Raw genomic sequence first — 23,027 nt, 5'->3', positions numbered from 1 at the left:
ATGACTTGATTACACAAATTTAATAAGTTTTAGAATTTAGTTGCACTATTTGTAAATTTAGAACTCAACTGCATTTTTACGATAAATTTTAGGACTTTAGTGAATATATCACCTTAATTTTTTAAATTTACTTGTATGCCACCATTGAATACTTTCTCTAGGTGAGATGGAGATTCAGAGACCAAGACACTGAAGATTGCATGTGTAGGACATTTAAAATTCGGATGAGCAGATCATCTTGAGACCGAATCAAGGTCAATCATATTCACATTTTGTCTGGCAAAGCAATATTAATTTATTTTCCTCTCAACAAACTGAATCTCCATTCGACCAAAAACAAAAAATAAACAAAAAAACAAACTGAATCTCCATATGCATGCACATTTCCTATCTGTTAAAAAAACTCAGGGTCAGAGACCAAGACAATGTAGATTGCATGCATAGGACTTTTAAAATTTGGATGAACAAATCATCTTTACACCGAGTCAGGGTCCAGCATGTTCACATGGACAGCAAAGCAATACTTATTCTGACACTCAATTTCTATGGCCCCTTCGTCGAAACTTAATAATAATTTTATGACTATTCACGCATTAAAGAAACCTATTCCATTTCATCATCCTCACCCCCCATATTCACTTACCCATCCCCAACCTCTCTTCTCTCTCCTTTCTTCTCCATCTCACCAAAAAATTTCTTGCAAAAGATGATGCATCGCCATCACCATCCCCTTTGGGATCTTTGCCTGTGCTTCGTGATCACGGCCACCCTGATCCTGATCCGTGCTCCGACGATGCGTGGTGTGGACGACCCGAGCTACTTGAACTGCAGCTCGACCATCCAATGTGGCGGCCTACAAAACGCTAGTTACCCCTTCTGGGGGTTGAACCGCGCCTCCTACTGTGGTCTGTCCGAGTTCGAGCTGACTTGTCAGGACAACGCCACTGCGCTGGTCACCATAGTGAACCAGGCGTATCGGGTTCTTCGGATTGATAACACCTCACCGTCTATGACTGTTGCCCGTAATGATTACTGGAATACTATTTGCCCATCCAATCTGATCAATACCACCCAGGATATCACCAGCCCTTTCTCTTACACTACGGACACCGTGGCCAACCTGACTCTGTACTATGGGTGTCCGCCAAGCTCGATTCAAATAACGTCATCGATCGCCAGCAGCCAGTTTCACTGCACCATCAATGGAACCTACATGATGAGTTACTTCGTAACAAAACTTAGCAATAGCATGACTTATGGTGGCGTCAATCTCACAGACGTAATGACATACTATAAATCCTGCAATACCAGCATGGTTTTAGCTGCGAGTCGGTCGGCTGTTCAGGAGATAGAGTTGGCCACGAACTCGAACAACATGACTGTAGTGTCAGCCATCAATAAGGGCTTCGGGTTGCAGTGGACTGCGGACGATAAATGCAACGGCTGCCTCGGTTCAGGCGGGCAGTGCGGACGAAATGAAACGTCAGAGGATTTTGTGTGCTATTGCCGAGATAAGTCCTACTCTTCCGCATGCTCAGGTATGTAAGTTTATCCTATACTCTTCCGCATGATTTCTTCATGACTGATGGCTCAGGCTGGGATTGAATACTCCTGGTGGGCACAATCTTGACTCGATAAGTATAGCTGATATCTGACCAAGAAAAAAAAGAGGTATAGCTGATCACAACTAGAATTGTCGTGAAGAGCATGAAAATCATAGATAACATCTAATCACTTTCGGTATTTGATTAGGCTTAAGATGCTAAGATGAGCCAATTTGTTTCAGTGATTAGTACGTTGTTGTGCCTATGAAGTTGGTTGGTGTGTCTCCAAGAAATTCTTTGCTTTCTGCTCAAGCCAACTAAACTATTACCATTCGAGAAATTATTAGTGATACTCACTTTCCTAGATCAAATCCTACTGTATCCAAAGAACTAATTTAATGATTTTAGATCTCCTAACCTCGCATTATTTACCCATGTCGGACAATGGGGGAATCTGGCGCATTTCGCTACGCCCTAGTGCAATTAGTGTTCTAAACTCTTATCTTCCTTCTTGGTCCTGTCCCTCGATCTTGACGTTGCAAGGACTTCAAGAGACGCTTTTTGGCAATAAAAGAAAACCGCAATCAAAGAAAACCTGCCGGCTCCGACTAGTTTTTTTTTTTCCTTTTCTTTTCTCTCTCAAAGTTGTTTTTAAGGACCTGGAAAGATCGGTCAACAAGGGTCGCGCATAAAAAAATTCGTGGAACTTTTCTTGATAATTTTCCATCTTCACAAGTAGTGGGAAGGATATGCACTTGGAAAAGTTAAAAGCTGTGTTTTAAAAAGAGTTAATATCATAGAAAAATCATGAACTTGTACACTTATGATAAATTTCTCTAAACTAATTTATTAAATCCAAAAATCCTAAATTGGTATATTTGTGATAAATATACTCTCCGTTAATTTCTACTAAATTTTATTGTTAAATTACTGAGTTGGATGACATGTGATAGTTGGCAAGTAATTGGGATATTACCTTCCGTTTGTCACAAATGTACCGATTTTCATAGCATTAATTCAATTTAAAGGAAATAATAGAGGGTAAATTTGTTACAAATGTATCGGTTTGGAGTTTTTGGTGATTAAAAAATTAGTATGGGCTAAATTTTCATAGTTGCACTAGTTTGAGGTTTTTTATGATTAAAAAATCAGTTTGAAATAAATTTGTCATATGTGTATTAATTTGGGGTTTTTGATTATATTAACCCTTTTAAAAATTGCTCTGAGCTAGAGTGGAGATGCACCAATTCATTTTTTGTTATACAAGATACGAATCACTATTAACAACAACGACAATGACAAATACAACAATAACGATATGGTCTTGTTAAGAAGTATTTTTGAGATACTCTTTACTCTTTAGTCATACTTAATAAGAAAAACTCCAATGCCCTTATTATGCACAACATTAGGAAAGCAATCATTCAAAAATGATAAGTTTTCTTTATTTGGGAGTTTAGCAAAATCCGAATAATAATGCCCATATACAAATCCCGAATCCACGAACTTAGGATATGGATGTCTTATGTTGAAACCTTAGCACTCAAGATTATGATATTTTACCCACTTCAGCGTCAAGCCAAGGGCGCCAATTTCACCTGTCTATTACGAAATGTCCATGTTATAAAAGCCGAGCATTATTTGATAAAATTCCAGGATCTTTAGTAGGAAGTTGTTTTGGCTTTGGTCGGAACTTGCGAGGATAGCCAGCAATCACACATCTAATATCTTTTCGCTTGTTCTTCTTCATCTCTTTTGTTTTGGCGTATTAGCTTGAGCCAGGGTTAATTATAACATAGTTCCTTGGATCGTTTTCCTCTTTTAAGGAACGGAAAACAATTTTGAGTCCTCCATATACGAGTTCTAAAGAGGGCTCAAGGAACTGCAGTTGCTGTTGGGAAGTCAAACTCGCCAACAGTGAAAAAACCGAGTGATGCTAAACCTATTAATCATTCTACGTATAACACCATAGGCTTGGTCAGTTATGAAAACAACTATTACATTCATTAGATCCTCGTGCCCCTTCCGATGTTGAGTCTGGCTGACCGCACCATATTGGAAGTTTCCAATTTATTTGTGAAGGAGTGTAAGAACAGACGCGCAATTTCCTTCTTGCCTGTGTAACTCAAGGTCAGTTGCCAGTCCACCATGCTTTATGTACTCATATATCCATGTTGGTGGAATGGCACCAGAGCTTGCCCTGCCATAGGAATTACATGATTCGAGAATTGGGGAAACCTAGGAATGGAGTTTGACCTCTCATTTACCGAAAAGGGTAAAAAGAAGCATCTATTGCAGGCTCAGACGTGGGTGATTTCCCATAATGATACAGGAGCGGTGTATTGTTTCTAAGGGGCTGGGCAACGTTTGACCCCGGCCCATAAGCCGAGCAATAAAGCCAATGGGCCCTAAGCCTCAATCTTGTGCTAGGATGGCGTGGTTGGTAACCAAAATGAAACACGCACCTTAGCGACTACAAAAAAACATTTAACTTATTAAAAATTAACAGACAACCTCACAACATCCATAACAGAGAAGCGTTTTTAAAAAGCTCAAGCTAAGAACAGATAAAGCCCTTTGTATGGGTAGATGGAAAAAGAATGTGGCATTCCAATCCAACCGAAGAGGAGAGGAAGTTATTCGAAATAGATTAGTATCGCTCCATAAATAGTTTTCAGATGATTTCCTATATGGAAAAGACTAATCATGTCTTGAACATGATTGTGCAAATGTGGATATTCATCACACCGACAGAGATCTTCAGTGGCTGAAAAATATTTATGATATGGTTCTGCAAAATTTTTAACTCTTCGGATATACAGAACCCATCTTTGTGGTCGTCTCCCAAATCATCAAAACTTCCTGCTTGCTTCGGAGATGTTTTTCTTGCCACTTCTCTAATTCCAAACAAGCAGCTTCAGTTGCTACCTTTTAATTATAAATGGTAATGGGTTAATGCATGTGCATGATTAACATGGAAAAAACACAGATTAGATTAGCGTTGGAGCACTGGCTCTGAGAAGTGCAAGCATGAGTACAATACCCACTTATTCTGCTTTAGTGGTCCCTACAACATTATGCACTTCGTGCATTTAAAGTACTATTCTGATAGATGGACTGGGATGTTCTTCTTCGTTTCCGGTTTTTATATAAAGTCTTTGTTCTGAATATCCTTATCCACTCCCTTGGACTGAGTTATAGACTTAGTATGACCTAAGGGGTCCTTTCATTAATTCGAAATGCTGGGATCTGGAGGAAGTATCTGCGTATTAAATTTTTTATCCCGGTGTGTTCCAGTCGTTTTCTTCCGTTGTTAAGAGAATCATGCGACGATTGACAGTTCTCAATTTAATGCTGCAGGGAACCAAGATGAAGCGACACCTAGAAAAGGTAAGACATTTGCTTTTGTGTGACTGGTCAAGTTGTCCAAGTACTATTCTGATGGATGTGTTGGGGAATTTGATTGGTGAAAAAGATAAAGAACTAGCGGTGGATGTTTGATACTTTGATGCGTGATGATGATTACTATCGTTAAAGTATTATTTGTTATTACTATTATTGCTATCAGGTTTAGAATAAATATCCTTTTGTATGGGTAGATGGAGACAAGAGATGGCTGGAGCCAGGCTAAAACCAGCAACCAACACAATAGTCGTATTTATTTCTGGCAATGTAAAACAAACTTAAAAATATCACCGGGCCCTAACTATAAGCTCAAATCGACTACTGTTAATCTTACAGTTCTAAGACACCCAAAAAATTTTGACAACATGATTTTAAAGCTCAACAACCTTTAAATTCAACCTAGCTACCTAAAATTCGAACTGATCTGAAAGTACAGTCTGGTCAAGGAATTTATTCACTTAGATGAGCTAATGCTTACGCTTCAGATTCTTATCGAGTGCAACGAAGTAGCGATAATCAATCACATTAAGATGTCCTTGACAAGCATGAACCGAAACCCTTTCTGTCTCTGGCACACTGCTTTACTTTTCTGTTTCCCAATTATTCTTTTTCTCTTTTCTCTAATTTTCATTTCCCTATTAAACCAGCCGCAACTATTATAAAGAGGCTGAAGGAAGTTAGTTTGTTGAGCTTTACAAATGCAGCTTGCACGGTCTCCCTTGTCTATAAAAGGACCATATGTTGCAGTAAAGAAGATATTTAAGTTATGCACTAATGAATCTACAAGAGTTTCACCAAATTTCTTAGACACAATTTGCATCAGATTCCTCTAACTGTAGTCAACCCTGGAAATAATAGATTTTCCTTTTTCAGGATCTATCAAGTGGTTTATATCGTCCCCAGGTAAATCATCTCTTTGATATTACTGCATTTGTATCTCTGGCTTCGATGAATCGCTGAAACATTTTAATTTTTAATGATCGAAATGGACAGCTGGAGTTCTTGCTATTATTGGTGCTTCAATATCTATGATTGCCGTCATTTTCATCCTCAAGATTAAAACAGGAATCTTCTCATGGAAGGCTCCACTCTTCAAGAGCGAGAAAGATCCTAGTATTGAGAAATTAATGGGAATCCATGGATCTCTTGTTCCAAGATACCAATATAATGATCTAAAGAAAATGACCAACTCATTTTCAGAGAAACTTGGTCAAGGAGGTTTTGGTGCAGTGTATAAAGGGGAGATTAGTGATGTTGGTTTTGTGGCCGTCAAAATTCTGACAGAGTCGAAAAGTAGCCCAGAAGAATTTATCAATGAAGTTGTGAGCATTAGTAGAACTTCTCACGTTAATGTAATCACTCTCTTAGGTTTTTGTTACGAGGGGAAGAAAAGAGCTCTAGTTTTCAAGTACATGCCTAATGGTTCGTTGGATAGGTTCATGTATTCTGGAAAAGCTTTAAATATGAGTAGTTCCTTGGAATGGCAGATACTATATCAAATTGCAATTGGCATTGCTCGTGGGTTAGAATATCTACACCGCGGTTGTAATACCAAAATCTTACATTTCGATATAAAACCTCAGAACATCTTGCTTGATCGAGATTTTATCCCCAAGATTTCTGATTTTGGCCTTGCTAAACTTTGTCTTGGGCAAGAGAGTGCTGTATCAATTCTTGGCATGAGAGGAACGATTGGATTTATTGCACCGGAATTTGTTTGTCGAAATTTGGGGAGAGTCTCTCACAAGTTGGATGTTTATAGTTATGGAATGTTGGTTCTTGAGATGGTAGGCATCAGAAATTTTGACATCAAAGTTTCCAACAACAGTGAAATGTATTTTCCAGAATGGATTTATAGGAATTTAGAGCCCGGCAAAGATCTAAAATTGCCATTGAATGTGACAAGGAAGAGGAAGTGCTTGCGAGGAAGATGATTATTGTGAGTTTGTGGTGCATTCAAACTAGTCCATCTGATCGACCTCCAATTGTGAAGGTGATAGAAATGTTGGAAGGAAGCTTTGAATCACTACAAATACCACCAAAGCCCATCTCTTATTCTCCAACACGACCATCATCACAACATTGGGAAATGACAACGTCAAATTCCAATTGGAGCCACGAGGAGGAGAGAATACTAGAGAATATAGAGGAAAGCAATAACACATCGCAAAGTGGTAATGCACGATAGAACTTCTCGAGGTAATTGTCAGGTCTTTCTTTAGTTTGAATATGTTTCTCATGGAGTTACATGAAAGTTGAGAGAATTGTTTGGCAGATTTTACATGGAGAATTATAGAAATTAGCAAGAATGATATGAGAATTTCAACTTAGTAGATCAAATGCTCTCCGAAAGTTGTTTGTAATCACACTTGGAACTTGGAAGATCAGTTTCATCCCTCATAGAACTCACATAGAAATAGTTCCCAGCAATGTTACTCTTCCACCATCTTGTAGATTGATATTCTATGAATGTATAACATGACCAGTGAGATGAGCGACATTTTTGTTAAACTCCAAGGACCGTTCAACTGAAAATCACGGTTGTCTTTCTCGCTTATTCCTAGCCTCTAGGTTTGAGTCACCACATTTTCCCGTTTTCAGGTACTTAACGCTGTTCATTTTGTTGAAAATTAATTTGTCTATCGAATTGTTTAGGCTTCAGACTAAGTAAATGGAATATCAACAGTGATTATCACATTATCAAAATATTCGCAAGATTTATCAAATCCGTACCAACTTGCTTTTACTTTTCTGATGTAGTTCTTTTTACTCTTCCTTCATAAAGGGACTGATACTGACATCATTTAGCATACACTGATGAACTTGATCAGGCCTTCACAAGAAACGAAATGACCTTTCGTATATGGTAAATGGCATCAATGCCAGCCGACCTTAAATTAAACAACTGCATAGTTGTATACTTTGAGATTTAGCCTAGTTGAATTCCACCGCCCAATAAGCCAATTTATTTGCTATTTCTTTGTTTTTCAGCCACTTCTCTCATTCCAAACAATCAGGGCCAGTTGCTACCTTGCAGTTATTCCCTTCATGGTAATGGGTTGATGCATGTGCATGATTACCATGGTAGAAAACAGATTAGATTAGCATTTAAGCACTGGTTCATAGAAGAGCAAGCCTGAGTTCAATACCCGCTTATTTCTGCTTTAGTGATCCCTACAACACAATGCACTTAGCGTATTTAAAGTGCTATTCTGATGTATGGACTGGGATGCTTTTCTTCATCGCCAGTTTTTGTATAAAGTCTTCATTGTGAATATCCTTATCCACTCCCTTGGACTGAGGTATAGTATGATCCGAGTCCTTTCATTAATTCAAAAAGGTGGGATTGAGAGGATATATCTGCATATTAAATTTCTGATCTTGGTATGCTCCAGTTGTTTTCTTCCGTTGTTAAGAGAATTATGCATTGATTGACGGTTCTTGATTTAATGCTGCAGGGAGCAAAAATCAAAATCAAGTGTCACTTAAAGTAGGTAAGACATTTGCTTCTGTGTGACTGATCAAGTTGTCCTAGCGTTACCGGCAAACCAATGATCGAGGTATTTCCTTAATCTCTTGCAGGCCTTTTTCTGGCAGGAGCTGCCATTGCGGGACTCCTGTTGGGATTCTGGATATTCTCCTATAGACAGAAGAGGAAAAGAAAGAGAGCCGCTGCTGCAGAAGCTCAAAGCAAGAGCATTACCCCACCTCCTTCAAGCAAAGGGCTTCCCATTTCATCGAATAATTTCTCTAGAACCACTCCCTCTTATCCAACTTCCAAATCCCACCTTGACAGGGGAAGCACCTATTTCGGAGTTCAGGTCTTCAACTACACTGAGCTCGAAGAGGCAACTCAAAATTTTGATCCTTCCAGAGAACTTGGAGAGGGTGGCTTTGGAACTGTTTATTATGGTAAGTTGAACCTCATTAGCTTTTCCTTATTGACCATTGAAGTGACAAGGGATGGAGAAGTAAAATGTAATCTTCTAGGATATGCAATGTGCAGGGCCAATCTTTGCAAAAAGTATGCATAATTCTTCTCCTTCTTCCCCTCATCTATGTGTTCATATATAGTTTCACTACCTTTATGAATTTTGATTGGCTTGATTAATTAGAATAGGATGAGATCATCAATTTCTTTTCTTGAAGGTCATCTCTTGTGCCATGTTATTTAAGTGTTTGGCCATTGCTTTGATAGGTCGTCTCCAGGATGGATGAAGTTGCAGTTAAACGCCTGTTTGAAAACAACTTGGAAAAGAGTCGAGCAGTTCATGAATGAAGTTGACATTATTATAAATAAATGTCTTTTTAGCCCTTATTTTCTCAAATAACGGCTTAGAGTGGATTTTGTTTCAAATAAGAATCTGAAGTGGCTATGTCAATCTCCAAGAAGGGCATGAACTCTTTGTCTTTTAGATTTTCTTCATCTTTTTTTTTTTTTTTTTTTTTCGATTTTTTCTTTCAAAAGAAAAAACCAAAACTTAAAATAAAAAAAGAAAAACACAAACAGGGAGGGACCCCTCCCGACCCCTCCCACTTGTAATTTTTTTTTTTTTTCAATTAAGCTTTTATCTTTTTTATTTTATTTATTTTTAATCTAATTTAATTTAAATTAGAATTTAAATTATGTCTTGACAAAAATACCTCTAACTGGCCAAAATATTTTGTCAGTTGGTGGGCTAGTGAAGTTAAGCCTTTATTTGAAATAACTATAATCATTTAGACACTTATTATTTGAGACAGTCATGACCATTTCCGATGCCTATTTGAAAAAAATTAGGACACTTTAAGTTCTTATTTAGATTTTTCCCTTATAAATTATGAATGCACATCTATGGGCTGATAAATTAGCCGCAAGAGTTGGGTACGGTAAAATGCAAAAGGAAGAAGCCACTCCCTTAAATTTGACATAAAAAGAAAAGCAAATGCTAATAAAAAAGCAAATTAATGTTTATCCTTTTTCCCTTTTCATTTTTCAATAAATTAAGCTTGTCGACACACTTATACTTAAATTTTTTGATACAAACTTTTATAGTTTTTATAGAAAAAAAAAATTCGTCGTTGATACCGTGGATAATCATTGGTATAACGATCATAATAAACTCTCGTATAGAAAATTATTACATTTCTTAATCCTTCTGTTCTACCAGCTTTTGGCATATCGACCATGACCACTCTGCTATTTGGCCAAAACAACCTGTCATCCCCCCAAAAAAAAAAACCCCCGAAAAAAATTAAAGAATTATCGTGGTTTTAGAAATTGTAAAAGAAAAAACCGACATTTTACAAGCACGATGGAAATGGTTCCAAAGTCGCGAGAGCCTGCCACGTGTAAGGGATATTTCCTTAGGAAGGAGGCCGGCCCAATAAGATTCAGACAGCAGACGGCGTTCAAAGCCGTCCCGACGACAAAATATTCCCTTTTCCGGCCTCTTTCTTTCGCTCCATATTCCCCAAATGAATCCCAGAATCCACGAAGGAGACGACCCTGCAAATCCTCCTCCAGATTCCATCGCCCTGCACGACCTCCCTTCATCACATTGGCTCACAGATGGAGACAATGGCGACTCTCCAGGAGGCCGTGGCACTGGCGACGCAGTCCACCCCTGCCGCCGGAATGCCGCTCTGGAGCCCCGGCTCTCACCTCCGCCGCTGCGGACCCTGCAATCGCTCATCTCAAATCATCCTAAGTAGGGAGATTATTTTCACAGTGCCTTTGTTTTCATTAAGAAATTTCGTTTTATATGTGATCAAAGAGGTATTTTACTCACTTTTGGTGTGCTTGTCCAATTTAGGAACTAGAACATAATGGTGACGAAAGGATCACCATTGCTATTACTACGTGACTTTTCATAGCAGATTCCGTATAGTATGCGGTATGACAAAAACAACACCGATTAGGTAATTGACTTGTCTATTCGATTACTTGTCTCAACAAAGATACTTGATAATACATCTATTTGCTAGTTTCTGCAAATATACAAGACTGAAACAGTAATACTTGACCTTGACTCACATTGATGAATTTGAATGGAGTCTTGTTAACTTATTCTATAAATCTTGTTAAGGATATTTTACATGCAAAGTTTCAATTTTTAAAAAGCTGATTACATGGACATTAAGCGCAATGGAAATGTAATATTTCTTCTAGTTAACTAATTAACAAGTTCTCATGAGGCACTCAATAATTGATTACATCTTAATAACATCTTCGACACGAGCCAAGCACCTTTCCAAATATGATAAATGGTGTTAACCCAAGCTAACCTGAAAATTAACAATTGTATGGTTATAGACTATGAGATTTAGCGCAGCTGTAATCATCTACCCGACAGCCAATTTGTTTGCTCATTCCACACCTCACCAAATGCTATGATTTTTTTTTTTTTTTGAAGTTCTTACCTGTGAGCTTAGTCTCACTGATACTTGGGGAATTCGTGCTTAATTCATCACTTATCGACAAAAAGATCAGGTAGAAGGTGGAAAAACATTCTCCAAGTCTAAGCAAATCACCGAACCAGCAAGTAACGTACCAGGAGATCTAATTTGTATAAATTTTGTCACAACTTCAACATTTTTCGCAAGCCATGAGGCCGAGTTAAAGGGACGGGATAAATCACAACGTTCCAATCTTTCAACAGGTTAATTTAGACCAAGCAGCATCTTGACTGGTTAGTTTGGGCTTCCGTGCTCTCTTTTTTTTTCCTTTTTTCCTTCGTCATTTGGACATTTAGAACTTAAGGCTACCTAAGGCATCTTCGAATTTGATTATTTCTGCCAACCTCGTTTCACGTTTTAGACTCAATGTAGCACATTTTCTTCTTTGCTGAGTGCTTTATTAATAAGTCCTAAAGTTGACCACACTATTGAGCGGGTCACAGTTGTTAAATATAAAGGGACTGAGTCTTCTCAATCATTAGTTACTATAAATTCAGCAGATAGAGAAAGAACACGTGAGGAAAAACAAAAGACAGAAAAGCAACAAAGAGCTGGTGATCAACGGTGGAGAACTCGTGGTGAAGACAAACTTGGATTGACGTCAATGAAGAAGAAGCCTGAGATGAAGATTGACATGGATCGCCAAGTTATAACAGATCTAAACTAGCACGTGTGCGGTTATTCAGCTGAAAGTGGGAAAAACAAATGGAGAAACAGTTAGTTGAATTCTGTTTTTCTTTGATGAGCTGTATTCAGTTTTCCATTCTTTAAGTAGTCTTCTTCTTCCTTGATGAGAGTAGAGAAGAAAGATAGAGAGAGAAAGCTTAGAGAGCAATTATCAATGGATGCTCTCGAATTGTGTAGCTGATACGTGCTGTGATAGAGAGATAGAAACAGGGGATGTAAAACAGAGGATTTTGTATTCAAAAGCTGTCATTGATCACAGAAGCTTTGTACTACAATCATATTGATATAGAGTAATTCGAAGTATTTCTTTTGCTGATTTCGCTGTATCCTGATTCATTTCTTCATCTTCATCTTCATATTCACAACAGTCACAGTTTACGATCTAGTGATGCCATTGACCATCTTAGGATTTAAGTGTCTTAGAATCAACAGAGCTCCCATTTTCCAGTCTTCCATGCTCCATCCAACTGGTCAGGAGCTGGTTTATTTAGCAGAATGAATTCTCGTCTTCTTCTCCCATGTGCAATGTTCTTGGTTTTGACGACTCGGTCTTCTTCTGCTGCGGAGCCGTCCGGGCTATTCCACACCACGACTCACCTGCTGAGAAGAAAGCTGACAAAATCACGGTATGCAATGTCAAGTACCACGTTTTTGGCATCTCTCTGGATACCCTGGTCCTGTAAATTGGGCGGAAGATTTCTGCTAGAATTTGAGGCTAATATTTTTCCACATCTGCTCCTTTCGCAAATATTATAATGAACATATTACGTTGTGAAATGGTTGGCAGAAAAAGTCATAATTACTGTATTCTAATAACTTATTCAGACTAATTTAGATTATTCTTCGTATGGTTTGCGTCGCCATCTTTCTTTTTCTCAAAACGAACTCAAAGGCTGACAAGCATAAAAGGAAACGCAAATTCCCCATGGTTCGCTCCACGATTATCACTGTAACCATCACTTTCCATGTTGATTAAAGTGAATATTGGACCTGTAGTCCTTCCAACAATGTTCCTTTAAGATGATAATCACAGTTGTGGTTCAGCTTGCACGGAGAAGAAGACAAATAGTACCAAGGAGAGCATGTGTAGAAATCAATAAAATCAAAATGAAGAAAAAAAACCACATTATATGTCTAGTCAAGTCAGATAAATTGAATAGAATGAGTTAATTGCACTAATTTGATAATTTTAATAATTTAATTATATATTTTTTTAAAAATAATATTTAATTTTATTTTCGTGACAAATCCGTTCTTAAGGGCCTATTTGTTTGGGTTTTGTTTCTGTTCCCCGAAACATAATTTTTGTTCTTTTATTTTGGAGAACAAAAAAAGAATATAAATACATTTGTTTACATTTTTGTTCCGGTAACACTTTCAGAAACAATTTTTTTCTCTCCTATTTTTCATTCTCTTTCTTTTCTTCTTCTTTTTTCTTTGGTCGACCTCAATCATGGCTGCGACCAGCGTGGCGACGACCTCGTCGGAGTGTCGCCCGGCCCTCGGTGAGGCTCGGCCTCGCCTTAGGCTGGGCGAGCTCGACCTCATCGGATCGGGGCCAGCTTGGCTTGCCCCGACAAGGCGAGGCCACCGGCCCTCGTCGGCTGGTTGTTGGCCATGGCCGAGGCCGGCAACTGGCCAAAAGGGAGAAAATATTTTTAAAAAAAAAAAGAAAAAAAGAAAATTTTAAAAAATTAAAAGAAACAAAAAAATTATACAAATTTATCGAAACGTGTTTTGTTCTTTTTCTATTTCGGGAACATAAATTTTGTGCGATTACTAAACACGTTCTTCTATTCAAAAATTATTTAGGAACGGAAATAATTTTTTCTATTTATTCCCTAAAACAATTTTTTAACAGAAACGTTTTCAAATGCAGCCTAAGATTTTTTGTAGTATATAGACTTAGAAACATGTGGAGCCTACCTTTTTTTTTTTTTTTTTTTTTTGGAATTTTGGGTTCACATTTGGGATCCTCATCTATGACTATTCAAGCATTAAAACCGTGTCATTTCATCTTCCTCATTCCCCCATTTCCCTTAGCCATCCCTAACCCCACCTTTCTCTCCTTCCTCCAAAAGATGAAGCATCCCCATCGCCATCTCTTTTGGGATCTTTCCCTTTGCTTCCTGATCGCAACCACCCTGATCCTGATTCGAGCTCCGACGATGCACGGTGCAGAGGATGCGAGCTACTTGAACTGCAGCTCCCCCATCCAATGCGGCGACCTGCAAAACGTCAGTTACCCCTTCTGGGGGTTGAACCGCCCCTCGTACTGCGGCCTGCCCGAGTTCGAGCTGACTTGTCAGGACAACACGGCGCTGATCAACATATCGAACGAGGACTATCGGGTCCTTCGTATCGATGGCACCTCACAGATGACTGTTGCCCGAAATGATTACTGGGATACTTTCTGCCCAGCCAATTTTAAAAATACCACCCAGGAAATTACCAGCCCTTTCAGTTACACCACGGACACCGTGGCCAGTAACCTGACTCTGTACTATGGGTGTCAGGCAATCTCGACCACGATAACATTAACGACGATCATGACCAGCCAGTTTACCTGCACCTACAGTGGAAACATTGTCACTGGTTACTTCTTGACAAAGAATGTTAGCGATGTCGCGAGTTCTGGCAGCGTCAATTTCACGGCCATTGTGAGTTACTTTGGAGACTGCAACACGAGCGTGGTGCTGGCTGCAAACCAGTCGGCCATCCAGGAGATAGAGTCGAGCCCATCCAGCACGACTTTAGTGTCGGCCATCGATGAGGGCTTTGGGCTGACGTGGACAGTGGACACTAAATGCAGCGGCTGCCTCGCTTCAGGCGGGCAGTGCGGGCGGGATAATAGCACGGGTAATTTCGTTTGCTATTGCCCGGATAAGCCCTACTCTTCCGCATGCCCAGGTATGTCAATTTATCCTAGACTTACTTCGAACAAATCTATATGATGATTTAGTCCTGACTGATGGCTCGGGGTGGGATTGCATAGACAATCTGGACTTGATAAGTGTAGCTGATCCCAATCTGAATTATTGCGAAGAACACGAAAATCATAGAGAACATCTAATCGGTTTCATTATTTGATTAGGCTTAAGACGTTAGGATGAGCCAGTTCATTTCAGTGATTTGTATGTTGTTGTTCCTATGAAGTTGGGGATGGTCCATGTCTCCTAAAAATCCTTTGCTCTGTGCTCACCCCAACCAAGCTCTTTGAACAAATCATTGGCTAATACTCATTTTACTAGATCAAATCCAAGGGTATCTGAATAATCATCCGGTGATTTTGGAGCTCCGAACCCCGCGGTATTACTTACGCCGGACAATGGAGGACTCCGGCGCGTTATCCTACTCCCTCCTCCAGTTAGTGTTGAAAACTCTCCTCTTTTCTTCTCTGTTCTCTGTCCCTTGATGTTAACTTTTTCAAGGCTTCTAGGTCGCTCTTCGGCAGTCAAAGATGGCCTGCGGGCTACCGACTAACTTGTTATTACATAATTTTCTTTAGTTGTTTTTCCCGTAAGGAAATATTGGTCAACAAACGCCACGCGTGAAGACTGGTAGGAATTTTCTTTATGATTTTCCCTCCTCACAAGTTGTGGGAAGGATATGGCCTGGGAAAAACTAAGAAGCTGTCTTTCGAAAATTGCTATGAGCTGGAGTGGAGACGCAACTATTCATTCATGTTTATACATGATACGAATCACAAATCATGATGATGATAAATAATAATGATGATAATAATAATAAGAGAAAATTTCAAATAAGGGCTCAAAATGGACCTTATTCCCAACAAGGGCTTGAAGTGACGATCCTTTTTTTTTTTGAATTTTTGCTTTTTTTTTTTTCATTTTTTTCTGATTTTTCTTTCTTTATCGTCGTTGGTGGCTAATGCCGAAAGGGTTGGGCAAGGGTTGCCCTTGCCCAATCCAGTGAGGGTGGCCTTGCTTGGGCTCGACGAGAGCTTGACGACCCTCGCCCTTTATACATGATACGAATCACGAAAAAAACAAAGTGAAAAAAACGAAAGAAAAGAAAAGAATAAAATTAATTTTAAATGAAAATTGATAATTGGACGAAAACGCCCTTGATTGGTCGAAATATTTAATCCGTTGGCAATTGGCGAGGTTAGACTTTTATTTGAAACAACCATAGCCATTTTAAGCTCTTATTTGAATAATAATTTGGCAATAATAATAATAATAATTTGAGATTTTCCATAATAATAATAATAATAATAATAATAATAATAAGTAGTTTTTGTAAATAGGCGCTCTACTCTTTAAGCATACTTAATATTGAAATTTCTAATGCACTAATTACGTAAAAAACTAAAAGAAAGTAGTGCATGGGAAATGGCAAATTTTCTTTAATCGGGTTTTTAACAGAATCCATAATAATAATACTAGATATACAAATCTCGCATCCAAGAACTTAGGATATGGGATGCTTTGGCTGATTTTGGAAGGTTAGCACTCGAGGTTATGGTATTTTACCCACTTCAGTTAGGCTAGTGGTCTTCTATTCTAATCTATGCATTGGTAGCCAAGCGCACCAAAGTCGCCTGTCTAATATGAAGGATCCAAGTAGTAAAAACTGACCATTAGTTGATAAAATTCCAGGATAAGCTTTAGAAGGGAGTTGTTTTGGCCTTGGTGGGAACTTGCAAGTATAGTCAACGACCGCACACCTAATCTTCTGTTTGCTTGTTCATCTTCATCTCTATTGGTGATGAAGTATTAGCTTGAGCCTCGATTAACTATAATATGAATCCCTGGATTGTTCTACTTTTTCCTCTGATAAGGAACAGAAATAAGTTTGAGTCTCGCCATCCACAAGTTCTAAAGTAGGCTTAAGTAACTCCGGTTCCGTGGTGAACTCAAGCTGGGTTTGACAATCACTTCTTCAAAGGCTTTTGACTAAATGCTGATGTGGTTGGCAATTTTTTTTTTTGGAAAGCTTTGAGGAAATGCTTGCATTTCCAAAGTCCACTAGCCTAATGCAGGTCCGTAGGAGTTTTAGGTTTTAACATGTTTGGAATGTTAATATATCTTTTTCTTCTAATTTTTCCCTTGCTAAATTTTCAAAAGTCTGAAAGTGCCCTCACCATTTTCCACCTCATGGTAACATTGTTTGCAATGCTAAATCCGATCACCAACAATCTAGATCTATAGTTAGATCTAGTGCTAGCAAGCCTTGCTTGAGGTCGTGCCACCCTTGCTAGGGGTCGGTTGAGGTTATGTGACTTAAATGATGGCTACAATGCCAGATCTTGCTTGTCGGCGAACTAAGCCCTTTTCTAGTGTTGGTGAAGAGTTTGAGGTTTATTTGAAAAAAGTGTGATTTTTCAAAATAACATTCAAAAAATTACTCTTTTCTATATTACATAGTGCCAAACCGTATTTGCATTTTGAAAAAAAAAAGCCTTTTTATTTAAAGTATTTTACATTTCACCAAAGACTTTTCGCAAACAGCGAACGAATGCAGCCTCAAATATGCTGCCAGTGAAAAAACTGCATGATGCTAATCCAATTAAACGTGGTGGAGTAGGAATTTAAATCTTCTAGAGACAACTTCACGGGCTTGGTTAGTCTTGAGAACAGCTATTACATTCATTACGTTCTCCTGCCACTTGTCCATCTGGCTGACCGTAATTTATTGAATGTTTAACGTTTATTTGTGAGAGTATGGAAACAGGTGCCTAATTTACTCCTTGCCTGTAAGGTCACTTGCCAGTTTAACATGCTTTACATGCTTTTGTACCCATGTTGGTGAAACCCAGAAATGGTGTTTGACCACTCATTGACTGAAAAGGGTTAAAAAAAGAATAGAATCCTTTGCCAGCTTAGACGTGAGTGTTTTGCCCTAATAATTAGGTGAAGCATTTTCTTAAGGGGCTGGCAACGTTAGGCCCGGGCCCATAACTTGAGCATTAAGGCTAGTGGTCCTTAAGCCTCAAATTTTTAGCAAGGGAGGCTTGATTGGTAACCGTACTGAAATATAATCCAGAGTGCTTAACAAAAGATTAACGTATTAAAAATTAACACACAACCTCACAACCCGCATAAATACTGATTCCAAAAAAATCATATTCTAAACTATCATACCAATAAATATCACATCCCAACTCTACAAGCATAAATACTGATTCTAATATTAACCTAAAAAATTCATCTATGTGTCTAATAAATCAGCAAACTGGTCATAGGATCATAGCTCTAAAGTCAACCAAAAATAATATACATCTCCACCAAACTAAATGGTTATACAACTATATGAACTATACTAAAATTCTTCACCTAATATCATTCTTCTCCTATTTTCTGGTGGCTCTAGAAACTGAAAAAGAATTGAGATGAATACTATAAGCAAACCACCGCTCAATGAGTATTGTAAATATCTTCAAAGCATATTGAGCATTTGTTATGCACATTTTTAAACGTTGTCAGAAACACATTTATTTGAATTTAGTATAAAATATAGGTAAAAAAAATAAAATCAAAGATTAGTTATTTTGCTTCAACAAATATTTATAAATATTAGAAGTACTCATTCAATCAACAATATCAAAAACAAAATCAATGGTCAAGTTTATTGATCAATCTAGTGTTTAATATTTGACTATAGTCACACTTAACGCTCCTTGACAATCAAATTAATATAAAAGAGTTAATGGAATAAAAAAAAAAAATATGCAAGACAAATTTATAGTGGTTAGACTTTCCACTTGCCTACTTTATTCTCCCAGCTCCAATTGCCACAAATAAGCCTGAAATTCACTATATTATTTTCAACATTTTACTGTTCATGGACAGTACTAATTCTACACAAAGCTTTGCAGATGATTCACCAAAGATAAGCACCTCTCACAATACTACAGCTCACTCTTTTCCCCGATTACAAGAATTCAGCCATCAATAGAGAATTACAATAAAATAATAGTCAAATTTACCCATGTGAAAGCTAGAAATTTGATGCGACAGAGTGAGAATGAGAGTTTTTATTTCTCGCCACTCTTCGCGACCACATTTGATCTATTTAAATAGATCTTAAATCTTCAAAGTATTCGTTGGAAGCTATGTTAGAGTCAAATAAGATGTTGGTCTACCTTCTGTGATCATTAGACTTGCATTTTGCACGATCAAACGACAATATAAGGACAAAGTAGGGCATTTGCAGTTATAGAGTTCTTTACTTCTGTGGTTTGTCTTTACCGTTGATATGCTTTTACAAAACTAACGGATTTGATATTCCCGCATTTACATTTGGTTCCATCCACACTTTTCACACTTCTCACTTCTTTGTCTGTTCACCTTCTACACACTAGTCCTTCCAAGCATATAAACAGCCTCATATTCTACAATTAAATTCACTATCTACTAGTCAATCCAAGTTTTAATGAACCCTCATTCTATAGCCTGTTCACATTCTACAAAGTTCATCTAACCTTCTACAAATTATTCTACATAATTAAATGCACAAATTAGCAGCATTTGGTTGTTTTGTCATCATCGAAGCATCATAGATGTTCTTAACAAGCCAGTGGCTAAGCCTAAACAAGATTTTGAGAATAGTTTGCATACTCACAACTGTTCAATGAGTTCAACACATAGCTGCAAGAGAAAAAAACCATCAACATAATTCTCCAACTTGCCACAAAACCATTTTATAATTCATTTCATAAACTAGAACCACAAATCATTGTATATGACCTTTGTAATTTCCTTCATGATAAAGAATGCATTTCATATGGCATTTCTCAAACTATTTCACAAATTATCAACTCATTAACTATTTCAAGAGATATCTTACTATGTCATTTCAAATAACCAAAAGGGTAATAAATGCCCGATTTAACTTTGTGCAACAAATGTTCTTTAAACACCACTTTTTCTTTTGGGATAAATGAACTAGAAATCCTAAAATTTGTTACAAAAGTATTGAGATATACAATTCAAAAAGTACAATTAAGTCATAAAACTTATTAAATTGATATAATCAAATTCTTTAATTATCTCTATTTAATTGATGAACAAAAAATATTTCATTTATTATTTTTTCTTTCCCATATGATGTTAACGACACTAAAGCATTAATAATGAGATTAAAAAATATATGTTTTGGTTTAATTCTTTTTTTTTTACCCAAAAATCTTGCTTAAATAAGAATTAAAAAATAAGGCTAAAACATATTTTAGGAAAAAAAAAAAACACTTGTGAGGGCCTATGGGCCGTTGTCTCATTGCCAAAAAGAGCCAATAAGGATCACCGGGGCCTTGTTGATGACCAACAACTCTTGCCCAGATCTTGGAGAAGGTCGACCCTCTCCTAAATTTGGAGGATGGCCAGCCTTGGGGTGAGGGTTAGTGAACCTCACCCAAATCTACAACCCTTGTTGGTCATTTCTAGCAATGTTGATGAGGCAGTAGCACCCCCATAGGGGAATGCCTATAGGCCCTCGCCTATGGGAATTTTCTTCCTTTCTTTGTGTGTGTGTTTTTATATAAAAAAAAAATAATAATAACCTTTTTTTTAATTTTTTCTAATTTAATGAAGATTTGAGTTAAAAATTTAGAATTTGGACAAAAACATCTTCCTTTTAGTCTTATACTTGATGCTTTAATAACGTTAATGTCATGGAAGAGAGAAAATAACAAAAAAAAGCCATGTCAATTATTTTTGTTTGCCTAAGTTGGATGGAGTTAATTGAAGGACTTTAATTTACTAATTTGACAAGTTTAAAAACTTGATTATACTTCTTGAAAGTTTTATTACTCAATCACATTTTTGTTATAAATTATAGGATTTCTAGTGAACTTATTCTCCTTCTTTTTTAATAAATACTGTACTATATGATTTTATAAATTATAACATATCCATTTCCTATAATCTTCAAGAGATGAGTTTCCGAATCATAGAAGAGAAAAGCACCATTTACCTGAAAATGCAAAATCAAACAACGAAAGTTACCTTGAGCAGAAAAACTCGAAATCATAATAATCGAGTGAGAAACAAGTATCAAATCCAGCATATAACTAAGTTAACTAAGACTAACTGAACTAAGCTTATTTGATAACAAAACAACTTTGACGCATCAACGGAAAGCTAGCCCAAACTAAAACAACCACTGTTGAAAAAGCTTAAATGGGCGTTTGAGCTCTTCCAACGTCTGTTTCTTGTTATTTGAAAGTTTAGGGTGCGTTTGGCAACGATCTGTTCAGGGGCGATTCGACAAGAAATGATTATTTTTATTACGTTCAGGAAGCGATTCGAGTAAAAGAACGTGTTTGGTAACTGTCTAAAATTTTGATTACGGAATAGAATTGCGTTTGATAACGTGTCCATTGATTGTTCCAAATTATTTTTTATTTTTAAATAATTTTTCTACTTTTTTTTTTACCTTTTTTTCCTTTTCTTTTTTCATTTTTTCTTTTCATTTTTTCCTTTTTCTCATATTTTTCTTTTCTTCTTGTGGCCGGTCGCCGGATCGCGCAGCGACCTCACCGGGCGTCGCCGGCCCTCGGCGGGCGCCCCTCGTCGGCCGGCGTCGCCGCAGCCTCGCCCGGCTCTGGCGACGCTCGCCCGGCCCGCCGAGGCTCGGCCTTGCCAGATCGGCGGGCGGCGTCGCCGGTGGACGAGGCGGGCCTCGCCCGGCCGGCGGGCTCGCCCCGGCGAGGCCGCTGGCCACCGTCGAGCTAGCGAGCCCGGCCGGTGGCTAGGCAAGCCTCGCCTAGCCCGGCGAGCCTCGGCCTCGCCCGGATCTGCGGGCCTCGCCTCGCCGGTAAGCAGGCGGGCCTCGCCCGGCCCGTGAGGCCCACAGTCACCGTCGAGCTAGGCGAGCTCGGCCGGTGGCGGGCGGGCCTTGCCCAACCCCCGGCGAGCTCGCCGGTGGGCTGGCGAGCCTCCGGCGAGCTCGCCAGACCGGCGGCCGGCGATCGGCGGCGGGCGGCCGGCGACCGGCGGTGGTGGTGCGGCGGACGGCGGCGGACGGCGGCGGGCGACGGTCGCGTGATGGCGGAAGGAAAGAAGAGTTTTATTGTGTTGATTCTTTTTTTGATTCTCGGACGTAGAATCAATTTTTTTTTTATTCTCAAATCTACTCCAAAACTGATTAAGGAACAAATTTGTTCCCGGGAACAAAATTTTTACCAAACGCGATTCTCGTCCCAAGGCGATTACGGGAACAAAAATCAGAATTAGTCACTGTTTGGAGTGTTGCCAAACGGGGCCTTACTTGACAAACTTATAATGCCCACTCGCCCCGGCCTAAAAGATGGTCAGAGATGGGCGAAAACCAGCACCAAATGTAGTTTTTTCAATCTGGTTCCAACAGTGTGCAAAGATTTAAGAATATCATCCTGACCATATCGTAATCCAAAATCGACTTTTATAAGATTTAATACTTCCAGGACACCCAAAGTTTCTTTACAACATGATTTTACATTTCAATAATGTCTAGAATCAATCCAGTAACCTAAAATCAGAACTAATCCTAAATTACGGCTTAAACAAGAAATTTTGTTCAATTAGATAAATTAATCCTTCGAATTCTTACAAAGCGCTTCGTAAACGGTGTAAATCCAATGTGTCCACATTGTCCCGTTGAGCTGGAACTGAAACTCTCTGTCTCTGTCTCTGTCTCTGATGTGGTTCGCTTCTCTTTTCTGTCTTTCCTTTCTTGTTTCCCTCTCCTTTCTTCTTCATTTCCTTGCTAAACAAGCTGCAACATAAATTTATAGGCTGAAAGAAGTTAGTTTGTTGGGCTTATGATGCAGCTTCATGAGGTAAGAGATGGGAATTGGGTCTCTTGGACCTAGGTCCATTTTGTTTATTTAAAGGCCCATTCGTTAAGGTAAACGACGTGATTAAGTTCTTTCTGAAGCACTAAAAGAGTTTCACCAAATTTCTTAAGACATAATTTGCATCAAATTCTTGTAACTGTAGTCAACCTGGG

The 23,027-nt window shown here is 38.4% G+C and overlaps 2 protein-coding genes across 2 annotated transcripts; both read left to right on the top strand.

Moving 5' to 3' along the window:
- The first annotated feature begins 706 nt into the window (after nt 1-706).
- On the top strand, nt 707-7,139 carry LOC104451920 (LEAF RUST 10 DISEASE-RESISTANCE LOCUS RECEPTOR-LIKE PROTEIN KINASE-like 2.1). The gene is given in 5 exon segments (XM_039314525.1): nt 707-1,538; nt 4,905-4,934; nt 5,823-5,852; nt 5,943-6,833; nt 6,836-7,139. Coding segments are annotated over 5 exon segments (2,085 nt in total). The 3' UTR covers nt 7,138-7,139.
- A 6,995-nt stretch (nt 7,140-14,134) lies between these two features.
- LOC104451790 (LEAF RUST 10 DISEASE-RESISTANCE LOCUS RECEPTOR-LIKE PROTEIN KINASE-like 2.7) lies at nt 14,135-15,057 on the top strand. Its single transcript, XM_039316164.1, has one exon. The coding sequence runs from the start codon at nt 14,156-14,158 to the stop codon at nt 15,026-15,028; it is 873 nt and encodes a 290-aa protein (XP_039172098.1). The 5' UTR covers nt 14,135-14,155; the 3' UTR covers nt 15,029-15,057.
- Nucleotides 15,058-23,027: the final 7,970 nt, after the last annotated feature.

This window comes from Eucalyptus grandis, chromosome 6 (genome assembly GCF_016545825.1).
Source record: "Eucalyptus grandis isolate ANBG69807.140 chromosome 6, ASM1654582v1, whole genome shotgun sequence".
NCBI lineage: Eukaryota > Viridiplantae > Streptophyta > Magnoliopsida > Myrtales > Myrtaceae > Eucalyptus > Eucalyptus grandis.
This window is presented reverse-complemented; position numbering and strand designations above follow the sequence as displayed.